Source organism: Xenopus tropicalis, chromosome 5 (assembly GCF_000004195.4).
Source record: "Xenopus tropicalis strain Nigerian chromosome 5, UCB_Xtro_10.0, whole genome shotgun sequence".
Classification (NCBI taxonomy): domain Eukaryota; kingdom Metazoa; phylum Chordata; class Amphibia; order Anura; family Pipidae; genus Xenopus; species Xenopus tropicalis.
The window spans coordinates 67954982-67972430 of record NC_030681.2 but is presented as its reverse complement, the minus strand read 5'-3'; the positions used below and the strand labels follow the sequence as shown (position 1 = coordinate 67972430).

The following is a 17449-nucleotide window of genomic DNA, read 5'->3' as shown; positions in this document are numbered from 1 at the left end:
TCTTGATAAGTCTCAGTTGCATAACAGCCAACAGAAGTAACATAAGATCGAAGGCATATATTGTACCTTGCAAAAACATTTGTCACCAAAGCAACTAAAATGTTCTGTTGTGAAAACTAAAGGAAATGTCCTGGTGACCTTATGAAGGACGCAAGGAAAAGCAGATGTCTTAGAAGAGTATTGATGACAGTGATCCATGATTCAAAAGGACATGATGCCTGGCACCAGTGATGTTTACATTTAGAGCTGGTTTAAAAGCAACAAGAGGGAGGGAGCATGTGCATTTTCCATCTGCTGTGTCTGATCAAGCTATGCAGAATGCAGCTGGGCAGAGGCCAAGGCTCTATAACTGCCATGGATACAGCTGCAGGTACAAGAGTTGGAAATGCCCCTGGCAGCAACAGTAAGGCAAACAACAGGGCAAGAAGCCAAAGCCATTAGCCTCTGAAGCAGTTGGAATAGACAACCTGGGAAAACAGGAAATAGCTTTATGTATGGTACCTAAAGGGGACACCTGAGACACCAAATAGCAAGACTTTCTTTCCAGAAAGAAGAAAGAGAAGTAAATGCACTGGATTTTGCATGTATCAATCCATGGAAATTATTTTTTTAAAATCATAGTGCTATAAAAATATGCATGTTTGTATATCATCTATATGTTTATATGCACTCTATTTTTTTTTGTTGGTGCCACCTCATCTCTCTCACATACTGCAGTGGTTTTATTCTTAAGCAGGCATATTCTACAAGATGTTTTGGTATAATGCTTTAGAAGTGCCCTTCAGCTGTGCTTTATATGTGCTTAGATTGTAAGGGATATGGTAGCAATGCCTAATACAACATAGGCTTTGTAAAATTGCATTAATGATGCAATAGTCATACTTTTTTTCCTTGTTTAAAAAAATACACAAATTAAGGACTTCTTGTTGACCTTCTTAATAGGTATAGGAGTCACAATTTATTTCATGACTTCATTCAGTTGCTATCACAAAGAAGGTAATTCTCTAAGGTAGTACAAAAATATTGTAGATTTTTATTTTGGCTGGCAATGATGCAAAAAGAATCAATTCATGCATCTCTACTTCTGAAGAAAAGGCATTCACCCTCTAAATGACCTTAGAAGGTAATCAAGTACTAAATGTCTTTGTTCCTACAAGATATATGCTTGGTATGTTGGTAAACTTTGGATAAAAAGGAAAAGGGTATATATATAAATATATTGATAAAGGTCCTAATGAGGACCGAAACGTTGGTTCTGAACAATGAGTCTTCAATAAAAAGATTTTTTTGAATTTTACGGGTGTGCCGGCCACAGATTATTTCATGTTAAATACTCGAATTTTGGCTGTGCACCCCATAGAATACTAAAGCCTTGGAGTGCAGACACCATCAGGACTGATATATATATATATATATATATATATATATCCAATATATATAGAACATTAGCTATCAGAAATTTCCAAGTATTGATTGATAACAAATTAGCATGCATCAATTTTCTCAACTGGCTGAAGCAGATCTACAGAAGAGATCTTTAATTAGCTGACCAGATTAACAATCAGAAGACAGATCTTTCTGGGTGACCTTTGAAGCATGTTTATTGCAAGACTGATGGCTTATCTATATCTATCTATATATATATATATATATATATATTTCTGTAATTTCAGTATGTGACTTGAAAGTGTTACATATTTCATTGTGAAACACAATTTGTAAGGGCCTTGGTCAGATGTACTAGCAGCCCATCCTATTTTCTCCACAACTAATGAATACTTGGTGGATGGATGTTGCATTGGGGTGTATTTTACATTAAAAGCCTATATTAGGCAGATTTATGTTTAGGAGAAATACTGTGCTGTTTCTTGTTTCAATTGTGCTTATCTGGCAAAGCTACCTCCTTTGTCTTGCTTCATCTGGCATAGGTTCACATTTGATTGCTTAATCTGGCACAAGCATTATTATTATTATTAACACATGTTTATGAAATGCCTGCATATTCCATGTATACATTAAGCATACAGATTACATACATAAAACCCCAACCAATACAAGAGGTAAAGAGCTTACAGTCTAAAAGTACTATCCACAACATTTGCATTGGGAATCTGGCTAGCATGCAGTATTAATGTACAATATGTCCCCAGTGACAGCCACCTCCATGCATCAGATGCAAAAAAAAAGGATGGATGTCTAGCACATAGTCACGCTCCTGTACCTGTACTCTGTGCTCCTGTACCATAGAGCATAGACTATACTAATGAGCCTTTAATAGCAAAACACATACTTTTTGTCTGGGATTAACACTGGCATTGTATCTGTATAGGAATGTACAGAATTAAAGATTTGGTTAAAAGTAAGGAAAATGACTACTTTTAACAAACTATATCCAACCGTCTATTGTTTTCACTTTACTTGACTGCTAAAAAAACATACAGTATATCTCTGTTTTGCTTAATAAGATTTTCCTTGTAAAGCATGAGTAACAGCATTGGTAGCTGTTAACTACTTGGCACTGTAACGTCTAGTAGGATGTCTGTTCCTCCTCACCTTTAAAACCCCCATAGGAGTACTCTGCAGCATTAATTTTTGTAAGCACCCTGTATTATTCTAAAGTAAATAGTATTGCATCTCTTAAGCATGTATTGATGATGTACTGAGCAGAAACATTCTGCACATATTATATGCAATTCCTTCATATATCATTATCCAAGGGAAAATAAATAGAAATTAAAAAGACTGGTCATTTTCTTAATGGTTAAAGATGCTTAATGGTTGCTCATGTTAAAGTTCTGTTCTGGGTAACTAAGTTGCCTTTTGTCACCCTAATGCAGCTTGGCTGTTTAGAAACAAGCTACACTGGGACAGCTCTTGGAGAACCCCTGAGTGCATTGGCTGATAATACTTTGTGATATCACTGCTGATGTCTTATAAAAGTTTAGTGTGACATGTTCCACCTGCAACCTACTGCTTTGATGGTGCCTGCCCCATGGAGGCAACTGCAATTTTTGTGACCAGCTTTTCTAACTATAAGCAGTAACTACAGCATTTAATGCAAGTTCCCCAGTTGGAAAATACTTCTGTGACTGCTGCTGTAGGTAACAATGGGCAGCATTTCAACAGTGTTAAGGGCTTTTGAAGAGGAACCTGATCATCATTAAAAATTCTGGTGTGCCATCATGCACAGCTTACTAGAGATCTTCCTATTATGTCCATATAAAATAGGTATGCGAGTAAATAAACATAAACCATCACTTTATTATCATCTATTATGGCCTTTAAATAACTAAGCACAAAATAAGAAATATTAATGCTGTTTCATTTTACAGCAGGCGGACAAATGGTCCTAGAACAGCTATTCCCATTTGGCATTGAAAGTAGAAGCTACTTCCCAAAAATGACCAAATGAATCATTGGCAGATGTGAGTGTTGAGCTCCACCCTGTAGTTCTGGAACAGTATCTACCCCTGTGAGATCTAGAGAATTGTATTTGTTATTGCCAGAAGTTAGAGTGCAAAGCTTTTTTCAAAGTTTAAAAGAAAGCTAATTCTAAGGCAAATTTTAAAAAGACGTTTATCATTGTGTTACAGTTTATTTGTATTCATTCTTAAACAGATGGAATAATAGATCAAAAAGAGACCACGGAAAATACATTCCATTGTGTTAGTATTATGATACTTTTATGCTGCTGCCATATAATCAGTAGTGGCCAGCACTGAAGGGGTAAAATATTCTTGTTGCTAAGTTTTAACAAGCACAAATTATATTCTAAATCATGATTTTTTAATGTGGACCTCAAGCTGCCTCCTTTTGGCTCTTGATGGGATAGTAGGAGCTGTATTTTAGCTGGGGTGCTGGGATTAGCAAGACTAATAGATGGACATTACTGCACAAACATTTATTATACAGTGCAATCATTTTTACTTTTATCAAGTGTATTTTCTGGCCAAGGGGCCCCATCTAAACATGGAGTACTAGATCCATTACACTCTCCCCCTTGAAGCTGCAGACTAGGTTTACCCCACAAGGTCCTAATCTGACCTTGTTGCCACAGCAAACTTTTGAGAAGGACAACAAGCATTTATCACTCTGTGCATTGTTAATTTAAAACACTTGAGGACATGAAATGATTTTTTCTTTTATTTGGAAAAAAAGAATTCCAAATGGCACATTGTTCTGATACTGCTTTGGCGTATATTTTCCATATAAATGCCAGGCACTTGGCAAATCTTTATGTACTAAAAGATTATTTTTTTTCCTTAGGAATGTTGTTCTTTTTGTCTGTATGATGATATTTCTTAACAGCAGTGCCTTGCTTATTACAGGCAGGTGAAATCAGAGGAATTTTGCTTTAACTTTTGGTTCTTTGGGAAGTGATTGAAAAAAGCAGCTAAAAGAAGGAAAAACAGGCTGGCTTGCTGGTTTATTTTGTACATCATAGACCTGGGTGAGAAGCTGAAAGAAGAGGATAGATGCAATCTCCCAGGTATAGCAAATAATCTGTTCACGTATAAAACAGTGCTGGTCATTAAAGCCAATATTCTGGAATACATATTTTATGCATGTAATGTAATAAACTTAAGGTAATCAATGAACTGAACCTCATCCCCATCCAATTCTTAATAGACACATGATGGGCAGAACTGTCTTTATAGCATAGTGGTCAACAAATGTATTCATCAATATCTACCAAGTGGAAAAGTTTGCTGTATAAATATAAAATATAACCCATGTATGTGCATTTACAGTATTTACCACGTTTTCTGGTCTTCTCTTTAACTGGATGAGCATAGTTCAATGTGTGGGCCCCTTGAATACGTTCTTGGCCAAGCTAACGCTGATGCAAGAACTGTTAAATAAAAAAAAAGATTTGATCATTGGCTCTCAGCACAGATGGGAATGCATTTCTACACAGGGAACTTACCTCTTTTGCAGAACAATCAGTCTGATCAGGATAACACATGTAGCCAACTTGCTCAGAAATCATCTAGCTGGCCTGTATGCTAAGTAAACTTATAGCATATAAAATGGTTTGTGTGTGGTCAAATGAAGGGTAAGTCATACATCATTTACATGTATGACTTATATGAATGGTCTGTTTATATAATTTCCCATGAATAGAGCAGTACTGTATATTGGTTAAGTTTATGCTTTCAAACATGATTGGGCTCCATTTCGATTGTTCTAGATAACAGTAATTAAAACCCTTCTTTGCAAGTATATTGTGCTATATTAGATGTTTTAATATGTTTATTTTTGAGATTTTCTTCTTCCAAGATATTATCGCATAGGCATTTTAGTGTTTACATGAGTGGTAACATAATGTTTTGTGCACATAGCTCTTGCTGCTGAGAGCATCAAGGCAAAGGAAAGGAGAATGTTGTCTGGCCAGTGACTGGTTCCCTTTGACTGGTGCTCATGAAATATTCACTGAATCATATAGCTCTTTGTAGACCTAATACAGGCATGGGACCTGTTTTCCAGAATACTTGGGACCTGAGGTTTTCCAGATAAAGGATCTTTCTTTAATCTGGATCTCCATACCTTAATTCCACTAAAATATAATTTAATCATTAAATAAAGCCAATAGGATTGTTTTGCCTCCAATAATAATTATATTCTAGTAAAGATTGTGTACAAGGTACTGTTTTATTACAGAGAAAAGGAAATAATTTTTAAAAATTAGAATTATTTGCTAATAAAGGAATTTATGGGAGATGGACTTCCTGCAAATTGGAACTTTCTGGATAACAGATCCTGTACACAAGTGCAAGGGTACTAAAGGCCACAGAGCACTTGCAACAGTGGCACTGGCAGTGCTATACATTTTGGGCTGGATTATAAATCCAGCCCAAGGTGCAGCACAAAGCACTGTTGGGTGCGAGGCAGCCCTGTCCTAATGCTTGCAATAGACCGTTGGTAAGTACAGGCCCCTGTCAGTCCCTAACCTGCCTGTCTGAATGACATGCAAGTTAGGGGGTCATTCCAAAGGACATTCAAGTGCTGTCATGTCTACGGATGAACTATACACCATTCCAGGAGCTGCACCTCAGAATGCAAACTGCAGGGCAATAGTGAAAATACAAAAAATAGTATCTAGTAGAATTGAGTCTAAAACAACTGGACTTTTCTAAGTTTCTTCCTTGAAAATGTTTCACCACTCATCCGAGTGGCTTCTTCAGTTCAAATGACTGGTAGGGAATTCCCCAACATGTAAATCATGACCTGAATGAATGAGAATCTTTATAGACATACAAAAAAGAGGTTTCTTTTTGACTCCTGAAGCACAAGAGACTTGCTTAACAAACAAGGACTACAATTTGCTTAACAGTATGGTCATTTTTCCTGCTGACTTATTTAGCCTGACTGAATTTGGAAGTGTTCTGGTGCTTGCAGAAGTCATGTGGGCATACATAGTTTCTTCTGTGACTTATTCACAATACAAGGAACAAGAGGTTCAGTGGTGCTATTCATTGATACAAGTAGCATACAATTGATGTAGTTCTGCACTGATTTAGAGCCTAGCACTGTGCTTAAATAATAATTAAGTCCTGCTTTGTCATAGAAGTGTCAGGTATTTAGTTCTTTCGTCTGGTTACTTCCTCTTTGTACTTAAATAGGATATCAAGGCAGGCACCCACGATCTGGTGGGAAGATATATTTGGAGGCAAGAAGCCAGCCTTGCCTCTAGATATGGTGACAGCTTCTGGATGTGACATGCTGGGATGATTTGGGCTTTGCTATGTGTAATGTTATCTGGAGAAATAATGTCAGAGGAGACATCTGCACAAAGCTCATGATGAATTGAAGAAAATGAGCAGTGTAGCAAGTCTGCTTCTATTCCCAGGACCTGTCACATGTAAAGTGGGCTGTGCAAATTAGAAACCACACACTGGGTCTTTCTTTATTAATACTCCTTAACGCCAAAACATTAGAGGCAAAAAGTGTAACAGGGATTAATAATCACAAAATAATTTTTCATGCATGTGATGCTGCCAGATGACAAAAAAATATTTTTAGCAGACAGCAACGAAGAAAAAAAAAAAATATATATATATATATATATATTTTTTTTTTTTTTTCCAGAACTGCATTTTCAGATATTTTTCTTGGTGTACAGAAGAATCCCTTTTTTACATTTTTCATGGGACCAGACAAAAAATGGTGTCAAATCTGCAAAATACATTATGCATCATATATTGGTGGGACCACAATAAAGGTTTAAAATGAGGGAACATTAGATGGATATTAGATGTTAATAAGGAGTTCCATAACCATTTAGAGTTTATTCATACAGTGGTGATTCAGTCATTATCTTGCCTACTGTATTAAATACGATGGTCAGTTAACACTTTTCTTTACTCTCCAGTAAATGGCATTTTAGAGTTGCATATGTCTTATCTTTATATAATATAAATAATTCTAAATCCAATTACATTGTTGAAATGAAGCTTCATAAGAAGCTATGTAGATTTTGAAATTGTTAGTTATTTAGTCAAGCTTAACTTCTTGGCATATATGATATAACTGTAATTTCTATTTCCTGTCAGCACTTCATTTTCTAAAGCTTAAGAACTGCAGAGCTTTTGTGGTTCCCTGATGTTTTAAGCTGCAGGCTAATGCAAGGACATGTACTTATAAATCTCTTATCTTCGGAAAGAAAGGACTTCAAGCACTTGCTAAAAGACACTCAGACTGCTGCTATGGAATTGAGGAGACCATTAGAGAATAATGAAAGACACTGGAAAGTAGAAAAGATGGAATTATTGGAACGATTTGATAGTGAAAGGAGAGAATGGGAAAGTCAGTGGAAAATTATGCAGAAGAAGATTGAGGAGGTACCTTTGCTTTCTGTAGAGTATATTGCCAATAAACAAAGTGCCTTATAAATTATAAAAGGCCTTTAAAGATAGTAGCCAACTAGTGATTATGTTTTAAGATACATTTCTAAAATCGTCATCCAGTTTATTGATTGTATTTGACTAAGCCTTTAGTAAAGAGGCAAAGTTACCCATACAATTTTGATATACTGCGTTTTCATTAGAGAACTACCTGACAAGAACCAGTGCAGGCACACTGGAATCAATCCGTATTGTGGGCAGTGGAGAACAATTTTGGGCATTTGATTGACACATCAGGCAATACTGATTTGCTCATATACTGTTGCATAAAATATTTGTGTCTGTGCTTTATTCAGATGTTATTGATGTTTAAGTGTAAAGACTTAAAGAGCAATCAAAGCACACATTGACTGAGATTCACATTTGGCTCTGGCATGGCAAGTATATAGGCCAAACAGCCCCAGTAAATAGTACCACTTGATTGCAGCCCATCTGGCATTTTCCATACTATCCAGATTTTTGTTGTGACCCTGAAACTAAGCCAACAAAGCATTTCGATAAGTGTTGCATTCAAATTACAGTACCAGCTAGGAAGTGCCGGGTGTTCAATTATTTTAATATATAGTGCTAAAGAAATGAAAGAATAAAAACAGCATTGTGGACTCATTAAGACAATTGAATATAAACAAAAATCTTGCCACAATGAGAATTCAATGTAATTTTACATTACACAAGTCACAGATATTGAAGGGAATTTAGATGTATGCTTGTGTATGTATAAGACAAATGGTCATATCTAAAATTAAGATTTTGTTCTATGCATATTGCACATAGTACAAATGAACTATTAAATTCACTGAATGTTTTATCTTTGCAGCTTTACCAAGAAGTGAAACTGAGGAGAGAAAATAAACTGAATGGTTATGATGATGGTATTACTGCTAAGTCCCTGCAGTTTTCAGTGCCTGTATACAATTCTGAACCTAGAAATTCCAGTGACAAGGCAAGACACATGTTGCAAAGCACAGATAAAAAGATGGATGTAAGTAACATAGTAGTGCCTAAAAATAGTCCAAAGCCAAAGGAGAAAAAACTGCACACATCAGAATCCTCACATCCACAGCAAAATGTTTTGGAACCTGAAAAATACCTTTCTACAAAAATGTCCAAACCAGAGAATGATGCACTAAATGATGTAAGTGACTTAGTGGTCATCACTATAACAGACATCTTCATACTTCATCATAGTAAGCTAAATGAAAATGCTTCTTTCACTGCAGGCCCTGCGAGAGATTGCCAGAGTCAGCGAGGAACTGTGTAAATTTCAAGATGAAATTCGCCTGAAGTCCAACTGTAAAAGGTAAACAAGCTGTACAATTTTTTTGGTACTAAATGCATTAAGTGGGTTCCTTTTCTGAAGGCATTTACTAACATAGTGGCAGTTTGCTTCAGTTCAGTAAACCATATCAACCAATAAGTATAGGTATCCAACCTGTTATCCAGAATGCTCAGGCCCTGGTGGATTCCCGGATAAGGGATCTTTCTGTAATTTGGATCTACATACCGTAAGTGTAGTAAAAATAGTTGGCGAAAAATTTCCAAAACTCGGCTACCATGCACATTTTTTTTTACGCAAACGCAACTTTTTTGGTACAACAGCGACGTGACCATGACTTTATTTCCACAACAATTTTTTGTGCATCGAATTTCTGCAGTCATAGCGCAAAAAAATCCGCCAATGCCAAAATGTGAATTTCGCTTATAACTATTAATTATATTGTAGGATCAAGCACAATGTACTGTTGTATTATTACAGAGAAAAGGGAAATTGAATTAATTCAATCAAATTGAGTCTATAGGAGATGGCCTTACTATGATTCTGAGCTTTCTGGATAATGGGTTTCTGTATAAGGGATCCCATAACTGTACTTACTTTTGATTCCTGACTGATAGCTACCAGTTGCTGCATTTAATTTAGTGTCCTAATAAATGTGAATCCTATATAAGGTGACTTTAGGAGACCAGAGTAGGTCCAAACTGGTAGACCAGCCCTTAGATGAAATACTCAAAGGTTTAGTGAGCTACTAATGGTTGTATACTATAATGGGTTTTATGTGTCTAGAATAACTTGCCATATAGCTTGTTGATGGACTCTTTTAGTGTGTACTTATCAGTAAGTCACCAAGAGTAATATTACTTACTGCAACTTTCCAATCCAAAGAAATATTTTTCACCTCTTACTACAGGAAGGTAAAATAAAGTATATAATGTCTGTAATCTTCATACAGGAACCGAGAAACACAAGAGATCTGTTGTTTTTTTAGGTTCTGCTGGTGTGTGTTAAATACTGTCTATGACATTTCCTTTACCATAGCTGGTTTATGAGAAGTACCAAATAGGATAATACACTGGGCAGTAACATTTGCTCCGGTGACCTTGGACAAGTTACTTAATATCCCATTACTTAATAAAAATATCCACTAAAACACATTCTGTGCCATGCTCCAGTCATGTGTCTCGATATATTTGGAGGCAAAATGGTGAATTGTTTATAGAGGTATTTTTGCTTCAAGTCTTGACAACCACTAATTATGAACCTACTATTATTATCTTTCTTAAGTAACAGAAGTAAAGGGAGCATAATTATATATTATATATTCCTAAAAGTGGGGCTGCTACTTCTAGGGGTTTGATAGAAAGGCACAGAATGATGAGGGAAATATATTTATATATGACTTAGGGTAAATGGCTGAATTGCATTGATACTCCTGGAATTACATTAAGATTACTTATTATGGCAATATAGTAAATGTTATTTATGTTATTATTAAGGGCGGGCATGAGTAAAAGATGGACTGCATTATGGGCTTGGAACCAAAAGTCTGAAATCTTGGTTTATTTATAACTAAGCAAGCATTCAATTTTTTTTTTTAAACACGAGTTCAGTTCACAAACTCGAAAATTGAGAAATAAACCCATAAGTTCCTATATAGCATAAAGTAATACTGAGTAGGCAACAGAACTTCATGGCCAGATGTTATCCTGTTTTTATTTTTATACAGATATTGCCAATACAAAACAGAACATTATTATCACCTAAATGACAGGATTCCAAGATGTTCAAGAGATGATCACATGACATAAATCATCAGTCTCAGTTTTCCCTAGAGGCTGAACATGCTGCCAAATATTTTCTTATCCTTAATTTTTACATTAAGAAAGAGATTGCTTGGCCTGATTTGCGGTCAGCATTTAGAAAAGGAGCCTTTGTACTGTATTTAGAAAAACATGTTAATGGTTATGTTTCTCTCATAGCTAAATTCAAGCGAAAACATCTTTTAAAAAAATGATCAATATCTACCCATAAATATGTTTCGCAGAGTAAATAAGGTCAACTTTGTTCTCTTATTTTCCTTTCTTGCTTCTTTCAGCTGCAAACAAGCATAGACAAAGCATGGCTGTGCTGTAGGCTAGATTTATAAATGCTGGCTTTGTATTTGGATTAAATGCCAGTTACATACAGGGGAACCACACTAATTAGCTTTCTACCATCAGCTGATGACAAACAGCATCACCGTACACAGCTCCTGTCCTACTGAATGCATATAATATCGGCATTAATAATAGAAGTATTTTGAACAGGAAGCAGAACAAGCTAAAGTCCAATGCAGCCTATTCTAAAAGGGGACCAACCACCCTAAGAAATATTTTCAAATCTTTTTTATAGTGTTAGTTGAGCAAAATAAACATTTCTTATTATACATATATTATTTAAATCTGGTCTCTTTCATTATTTTGGAACATGCACAGTTTGAGCATACAGGCAGGCAACATTTTGTGAAAACTGTTATCAACGCAAACTTTGTATGATCCCAATATGTAATGTATGCACTAGAATGAGGTACCTTAGGCACATCCCCATTCACAGGCTAAAAATTATGCACAGCAAGTAGAAAGAGGGAATGTGAGGAGAGCAGTGACATCTGGCAAGTGTAGAAATAAAAGTGAAAGTGAATGCTATGCCTAAAGGCAGGGCAGGCAATATATGACAGTTGAGATTTTTATAGCTTATAACAGGTATGGATTTTATGGATATGAAAAATAGATATTGGGTTTTATTTTTAATTTGGAAGGGGCTCTCAGTATACAGCTTCTTTATGTCTGAGTGGCAGGTCCCCTTTATATAATTACTAAAATCTAAACAGGCTGATTCTTGGCCTACAGATTAATGCAGGCTGAGAATCAGCCCCTACATTAGCATCAGACTTTCCTTGTGCCTGCACTCGGAGCCATTGCATCAGGCAGGTTTAGCCTTATATATAATTTTAAGCCCCCGTGGAGCTTACAATCTAAAGTCATATTTGCACACACTAGGGTCAAGTTTTTTTAAGCTGCCTGTATTTTTTTTTAAATGTGGTAGGAAACCATGCTAACATAGACAAACATACACATTTCTTGCAGATAGTCCCCAAGCCGGTATCAAACTCAGGACGCCAGTGCTACAAGGCAGAACTGGTACTCACTAAGCCACCATGCTGCTCCCTTAAATAGTTTCTGGTTACACTCACTGATATGCATGCAGTGTTTTTAGAAAATAAGCATAAAGACAACTGAAGTCAGACTGTGAAGTATCTTTATATAAATTTATCAGAAGACTTTGGGGCTGATTTACTTACCCACGAACGGGTCGAATGGAGTCCGATTGCGTTTTTTTCGTAATGATCGGTACTTTGCGATTTTTTCGTATGTTTTGCGATTTTTTCGGATTCTTTACGAATTTTTCGGATCCAATACGATTTTTGCGTAAAAACGCGAGTTTTCCTATCCATTACGAAAGTTGCGTAAAAAGTTGCGCATTTTGCGTAGCGTTAAAACTTACGCGAAAAATGCGCAACTTTTCGCGTAAGTTTTAACGCTACGCAAAATGCGCAACTTTTTACGCAACTTTCGTAATGGATACGAAAAACTCGCGTTTTTACGCAAAAATCGTATTGGATCCGAAAAATTCGTACAGAATCCAAAAAAATCGCAAAACATACGAAAAAGTCGCAAAATGTTCGTTTTCAAGTCGGAACTTTTCCAATTCGGGTTGGATTCGTGGGTTAGTAAATCAGCCCCTTTGTTTTAAGACTAGATAATAGGTGAGCTAAAGATAGGTGAGATAATAGGTGAACATGGTCCTAGCTTATGAGCAACACAAAGACTAAAAAGAGTATTAAAGAACAGTGACTTTATCCTATTACTATAGATTCACTATCAAATGTATTTTCTTCTGTTTCATTTTCCTTTCAATAGGATGGGTGCCAGTTCAGCTGCTTGTGGGAACTATGATGCAGAAGCTAAAGTGGCCAAAACAGATAAGAACCTGTCTTCTTCAAAAATGTCAAAAAGTAATGAAAGGTCCAATGAGAATTATGTCAACAGCCCTGTGATGTGTAATTCTCTCAGTCAGCAGTCAGAAATAGGTAGCACAATCTTGATTTCGCAGGAGCCATCATTTCCACCTTCATATTTCTCAAGCAACATTGCAAGTTTCTTGTCGTTTGATACATATAAGGTTGGTCCTTCTACGTGCTCGAATGTAAACAATGATCATTATCATGTGGCGACTAACCACACTGATGCTGTGAGAAACAATGACAATGGACTGTGCCATGTAAGTTGTTTATATGACATTGGAACACTTGAAAAATCAAACCCAGTAAAACCTTTCCTGGGCAACATTGCAGATTATGACAGTTTAGTTTTTAAAAATGATGCATGGAATTCCACCACTTCAGTTTCTAGGTTGCCATGCTCTAACAACTTCTGTTCTGATGAAATAATGTCAGAGCACTATCCTAATGCATCTGAACTCAGACCTGAAATGGCAATGACGAATGGAAAGCTAGCAGCAAAGATTGATGAATTTAATAGAATTGTTTTTAAGACAGAAAAGGGAAGCAAAGTTTTCCATGAGTCATTACATGACATGTACCAGCCTGCAAAGCAGGAGTCTTGCATTCACTCGCTGGATCACAGTTTGAGCACTGCTCGGACCAATATTAAACCAGATAATGAGGCTGAAATAACTGTGCAATTCTATGAAAACAGTGCAATACAGAGTGAAACTTCTACAGTCCAAAAGTTGCAAGCACATGGATCTCACAGCCGAAGTAGCTACCAAAACATGCTACAAGAGCACAACTGGACACCAAGCAATTTGTCAGGGAGACCACGATCTGCAGACTCTAGGTCCAACTATGGTGTTGTGGAAAAGCTTTTGAAGAGCTATGAAAACAAGGCTCCATATCATATTTCTAAACATGCTTTAAGGAAACGGACAAATTCAGATTTCCTTCTGACAGATGCTAACTCTGAAAAATTGACTCGTTGCTTAGAAATGCTCCAGATTGACCAAGTAACCACAAGCTTTAGTAATGATGTGTCCATTCACCGGCAACTTCGGGAAAATGCTGAAAGCATTAAGCTACCCGAGGTAAATGTAACCTTTTAAAGGGATGGTGTTTGGTTTATCAACACCATTTGTTCTTTAGGTACAGACTTCTTCAGTTCTTTAATATAGATAGTTAAATTTTAGGGATGCACCTAATCCATTATTTTTGGTTTGGTGAACCCTGAATCTTTCGTGAAAGATTCGATCAAATACCGAAATCCAATTCCTAATTTGCATATGCAAAGGCCAAATCTTTGCAGAATCTCGAACTGGATCCTGGATTTGGTGCATCCCTATTAAATATTTTTATTCATTAGTTGCCCATATTCCAGTTTCTTAAAAATACAAAACTCTTAAGGAACTGTGAACTTACACTGTAAATAATAAGAATATGGTTTAATTGTCAACTTCTGACGTCTTAGGGCAAGTTATTAGTGATGCCTGGGCCAACTGAAACCCACGGGAGGGTTTAAAAATTTGTGGGATGCGGGCCTGTTCAGGCTGAGCTCTTTTCTTCCGTCTTTCCTATCCTCAACCTTACTTTGTCCGGCCTCTGCCTCGGGTGCCTGCCCTGCACCACCCCCTTTGTGATGTGTGAAATGGGGTGGGTTGGGTGCAGGTTTATAAACAGAGGTGGGTTTCCAGGTCAGGTTGGAAGCGGAAGGGTTAGGGTCAGGTGTGGTTCAAATTACTACAAGTCATACTTCCTTAAGGCATTTAAATGTACAGTATGGAATTGTACAAATATGTAATGGAAGTAATGGAAATAGTCAACAGTTTTGAAGTGGATATTATTGTCACATTTAGGGAGCAACTTTATAATTCCAGAAACAAGTATTTTTTGATGTTGCAGTATCCTGATGAACCCGAGGGCTTACATTTTCAAAATTAATCCTAATCTAGTTGTCCTTGCTGTTAGATGATCTTACTGTTGTTATTGTCCATGCATCACAGATCTGTTTATGTAAAAATAGACATAACACATATGCGTACACTTGGCATCTTAAATACAGTCATTGGAATGTGACCCCTGCAGCGAAAAGCTGCTAAGTCACAGTTCTTGGAGCTAGAGAGCTTTGACCTTTAAACTTCATTAGAGGGTTTTTGAATTCCATAGGCATAAAGGAAGCTAAATTTAAGACTATCTGATTAATTGACCTGCGGACTAAAGTGTCAAAAAAACACTGTGTCATTCACACTGATGGCCAAATAGCTTGGATTTTCTGAAGGCCCAAGCAAGTGGATCTGGACAAGATAGAGTATGTTAGGCCACTCCCACTTTTAGATCCAATGATGCTTCATTCACAAGATCAGCAGCAGCAGATGGAATTTTTTTTAGGTCTGGTCAGATATCTTAGTGAAATATTGTCAAATATGAAAGGAGCAAAGCCAAAGCAGACATAACTGCAAAGTGCTTGTATTCACACACATGTTTTGGGTATAAAAACTTTGATAAATGCATTCTGCAGTTATATCTGCTTTGGCTTTTCTCATATTTGACATATTCAACATGTTTACACCCTTGTTAAACATGTTGAATGTGGTGGACATATCTGTTGGCTTCGTTTATTTGGGAAACAGTGCAGAATAGTAAAATTCAAACCATTCATAACTGATAATCCCATTTGTTCCTCTAAACATTTTTGGGAGGTATGTAGTTAATCAAATAAGCCTATGGTATAGGCAACAGCTAGGGAGAATACATTTGTATAGAGCTTATTATAGGGTACCTCCTTATAATGAGCTCTATACAAATGTACCTCCCATTACAGTAGGAGGTAGTATGGGCAAAAATTGATTGATTAGTGATATATTTTTCTTTTATAATAGTTGTATATGAACCCTTTAATTTAGTGTAATAACTGTTTGTATATAACAGTACTTGTCACTGCCCAGCTGTAATCTTGTAAACTTTTATTTATGTTCTAGTTGTCATTGTTGGGGACTTCTTCAAATGGAAAAGGATTTTCACGCCCTGCAAGACCAGCTAATAGAAGACCACCTTCCAGATGGGCATCTGGAAGATCCCCCTCAATGCCCCCTTCTATAAGAAGAACAGCAATTTAATAATTTCTGATATCTTCTTGTGCTAAAATAAAGGGACTAGGGATGTGTGAGGAATATTTTGGAAACTCATGAGCTAAAAGTGCATGAAGATGAAACCCACCCTTTTGAAATAGAAGACATGGTCTATATCTTAAAGTCAAGATATTGTGGACAATGCTATGCAGTATAAAGAACCATCTATTATGGTATATCCATTAGGCTTCAGAAAAGCTGACTGATGATACTGAAGGCCATTGATTGAGTATTGTGGCTAAAAGAAAGGTTTATAAGCTTGAGGATGTAGAATAATTACCAGGTTATGAAACTTTCTAACACCTGTAGCAGCACAGCAGCCATGTTATGCAATTCTAACATTTCATTAATCTGAATTTCTCGGACAATCAAACCAATCTTCAGTGTTTGGCGACCAGCAGAAACATATTTCTGTGCTTTTTTTTTCCCCCTTTATGTTACATAATTTATTGTGTATTTTCTTTATATATATATATATATATTTGTTTTGTTTTTCATAATACTAAAAACTAGATCAGTATAGTCCTGTGTTGTAAAAGATCCCTGCTGTGCAGTTGTACAGGTAATGTATGCATGTAACATGTTCCCACTGCATGCTTCAACTTAGAATGTGTGTTGTATTTTAACATAGCCAGAGTATTGTTTATTATATGTAAATTACAGGACTTAACACTTCTAATTTACTCTTGGCTTTCATTATTTGTAAAAAAAAATATCTTCGATACTTGGTACATTTTCTATATATTAGACAAATATGCTTTTTAATGAACAAACCTAATGTAATCAATTCTGTCATACACTGTAGCTATATAAAGGCATGCATCTCACTTGCACTCTTTTATTCTGTTATGGAAAAGGAGGCATTGCTCTGTTAGTAAAAGAGGCCTTAGCAATATATAGGTTATTATTATACAGAGCATAGTGCACATGCAATAAATGTGTCATTGGTCTTCTTTAAACTCTTCCTGTTCTGTAAGTTTAAAATATGGATTTTTGCTTGCACAAAGCCATTCCACAACAATATTTTATGTCATTTTAAAGGATCATTTATTCTATTGACAAAAAGTGTGGCAATAGTCTAGAGACCACT

The 17449-nt window shown here is 36.2% G+C and overlaps 2 protein-coding genes across 5 annotated transcripts in view; both read left to right on the top strand.

Moving 5' to 3' along the window:
• The window catches only part of soga3 (SOGA family member 3), a 45286-nt gene extending 36538 nt beyond the window's left edge, over positions 1 to 8748 (top strand). For 2 of the 4 annotated variants that reach the window (XM_012963601.3, XM_002940390.5), the window contains exons 9-10: positions 4329 to 4489; positions 7554 to 7684. The gene's annotated coding sequence lies outside the window, so the exon portion shown is untranslated. Of the gene's footprint in view, positions 1 to 4328; positions 4490 to 7553; positions 7842 to 8721 lie in introns of those variants that run through there. The other 2 variants (XM_031902058.1, XM_031902057.1) reach the window with 2 other exon arrangements.
• Positions 7623 to 16347, top strand: kiaa0408 (KIAA0408 ortholog). Its single transcript, XM_002940389.2, has 5 exons — positions 7623 to 7841; positions 8722 to 9039; positions 9125 to 9204; positions 13140 to 14322; positions 16210 to 16347. Exons 1-5 carry the CDS (start codon positions 7623 to 7625, stop codon positions 16345 to 16347), a joined length of 1938 nt encoding a protein of 645 aa, XP_002940435.2.
• Positions 16348 to 17449: the final 1102 nt, after the last annotated feature.

What these genes read in the sequence shown, in the direction of transcription:
- kiaa0408 (XM_002940389.2), top strand. Translation starts at nt 7,623, where the DNA reads ATGCAAGGACATGTACTTATAAATCTCTTATCTTCGGAAAGAAAGGAC. An exon ending in TGCAGAAGAAGATTGAGGAG is followed by an intron (nt 7,842 to 8,721) that starts GTACCTTTGCTT and finishes TTATCTTTGCAG; the next exon opens with CTTTACCAAGAAGTGAAACT. An exon ending in AGAATGATGCACTAAATGAT is followed by an intron (nt 9,040 to 9,124) that starts GTAAGTGACTTA and finishes CTTTCACTGCAG; the next exon opens with GCCCTGCGAGAGATTGCCAG.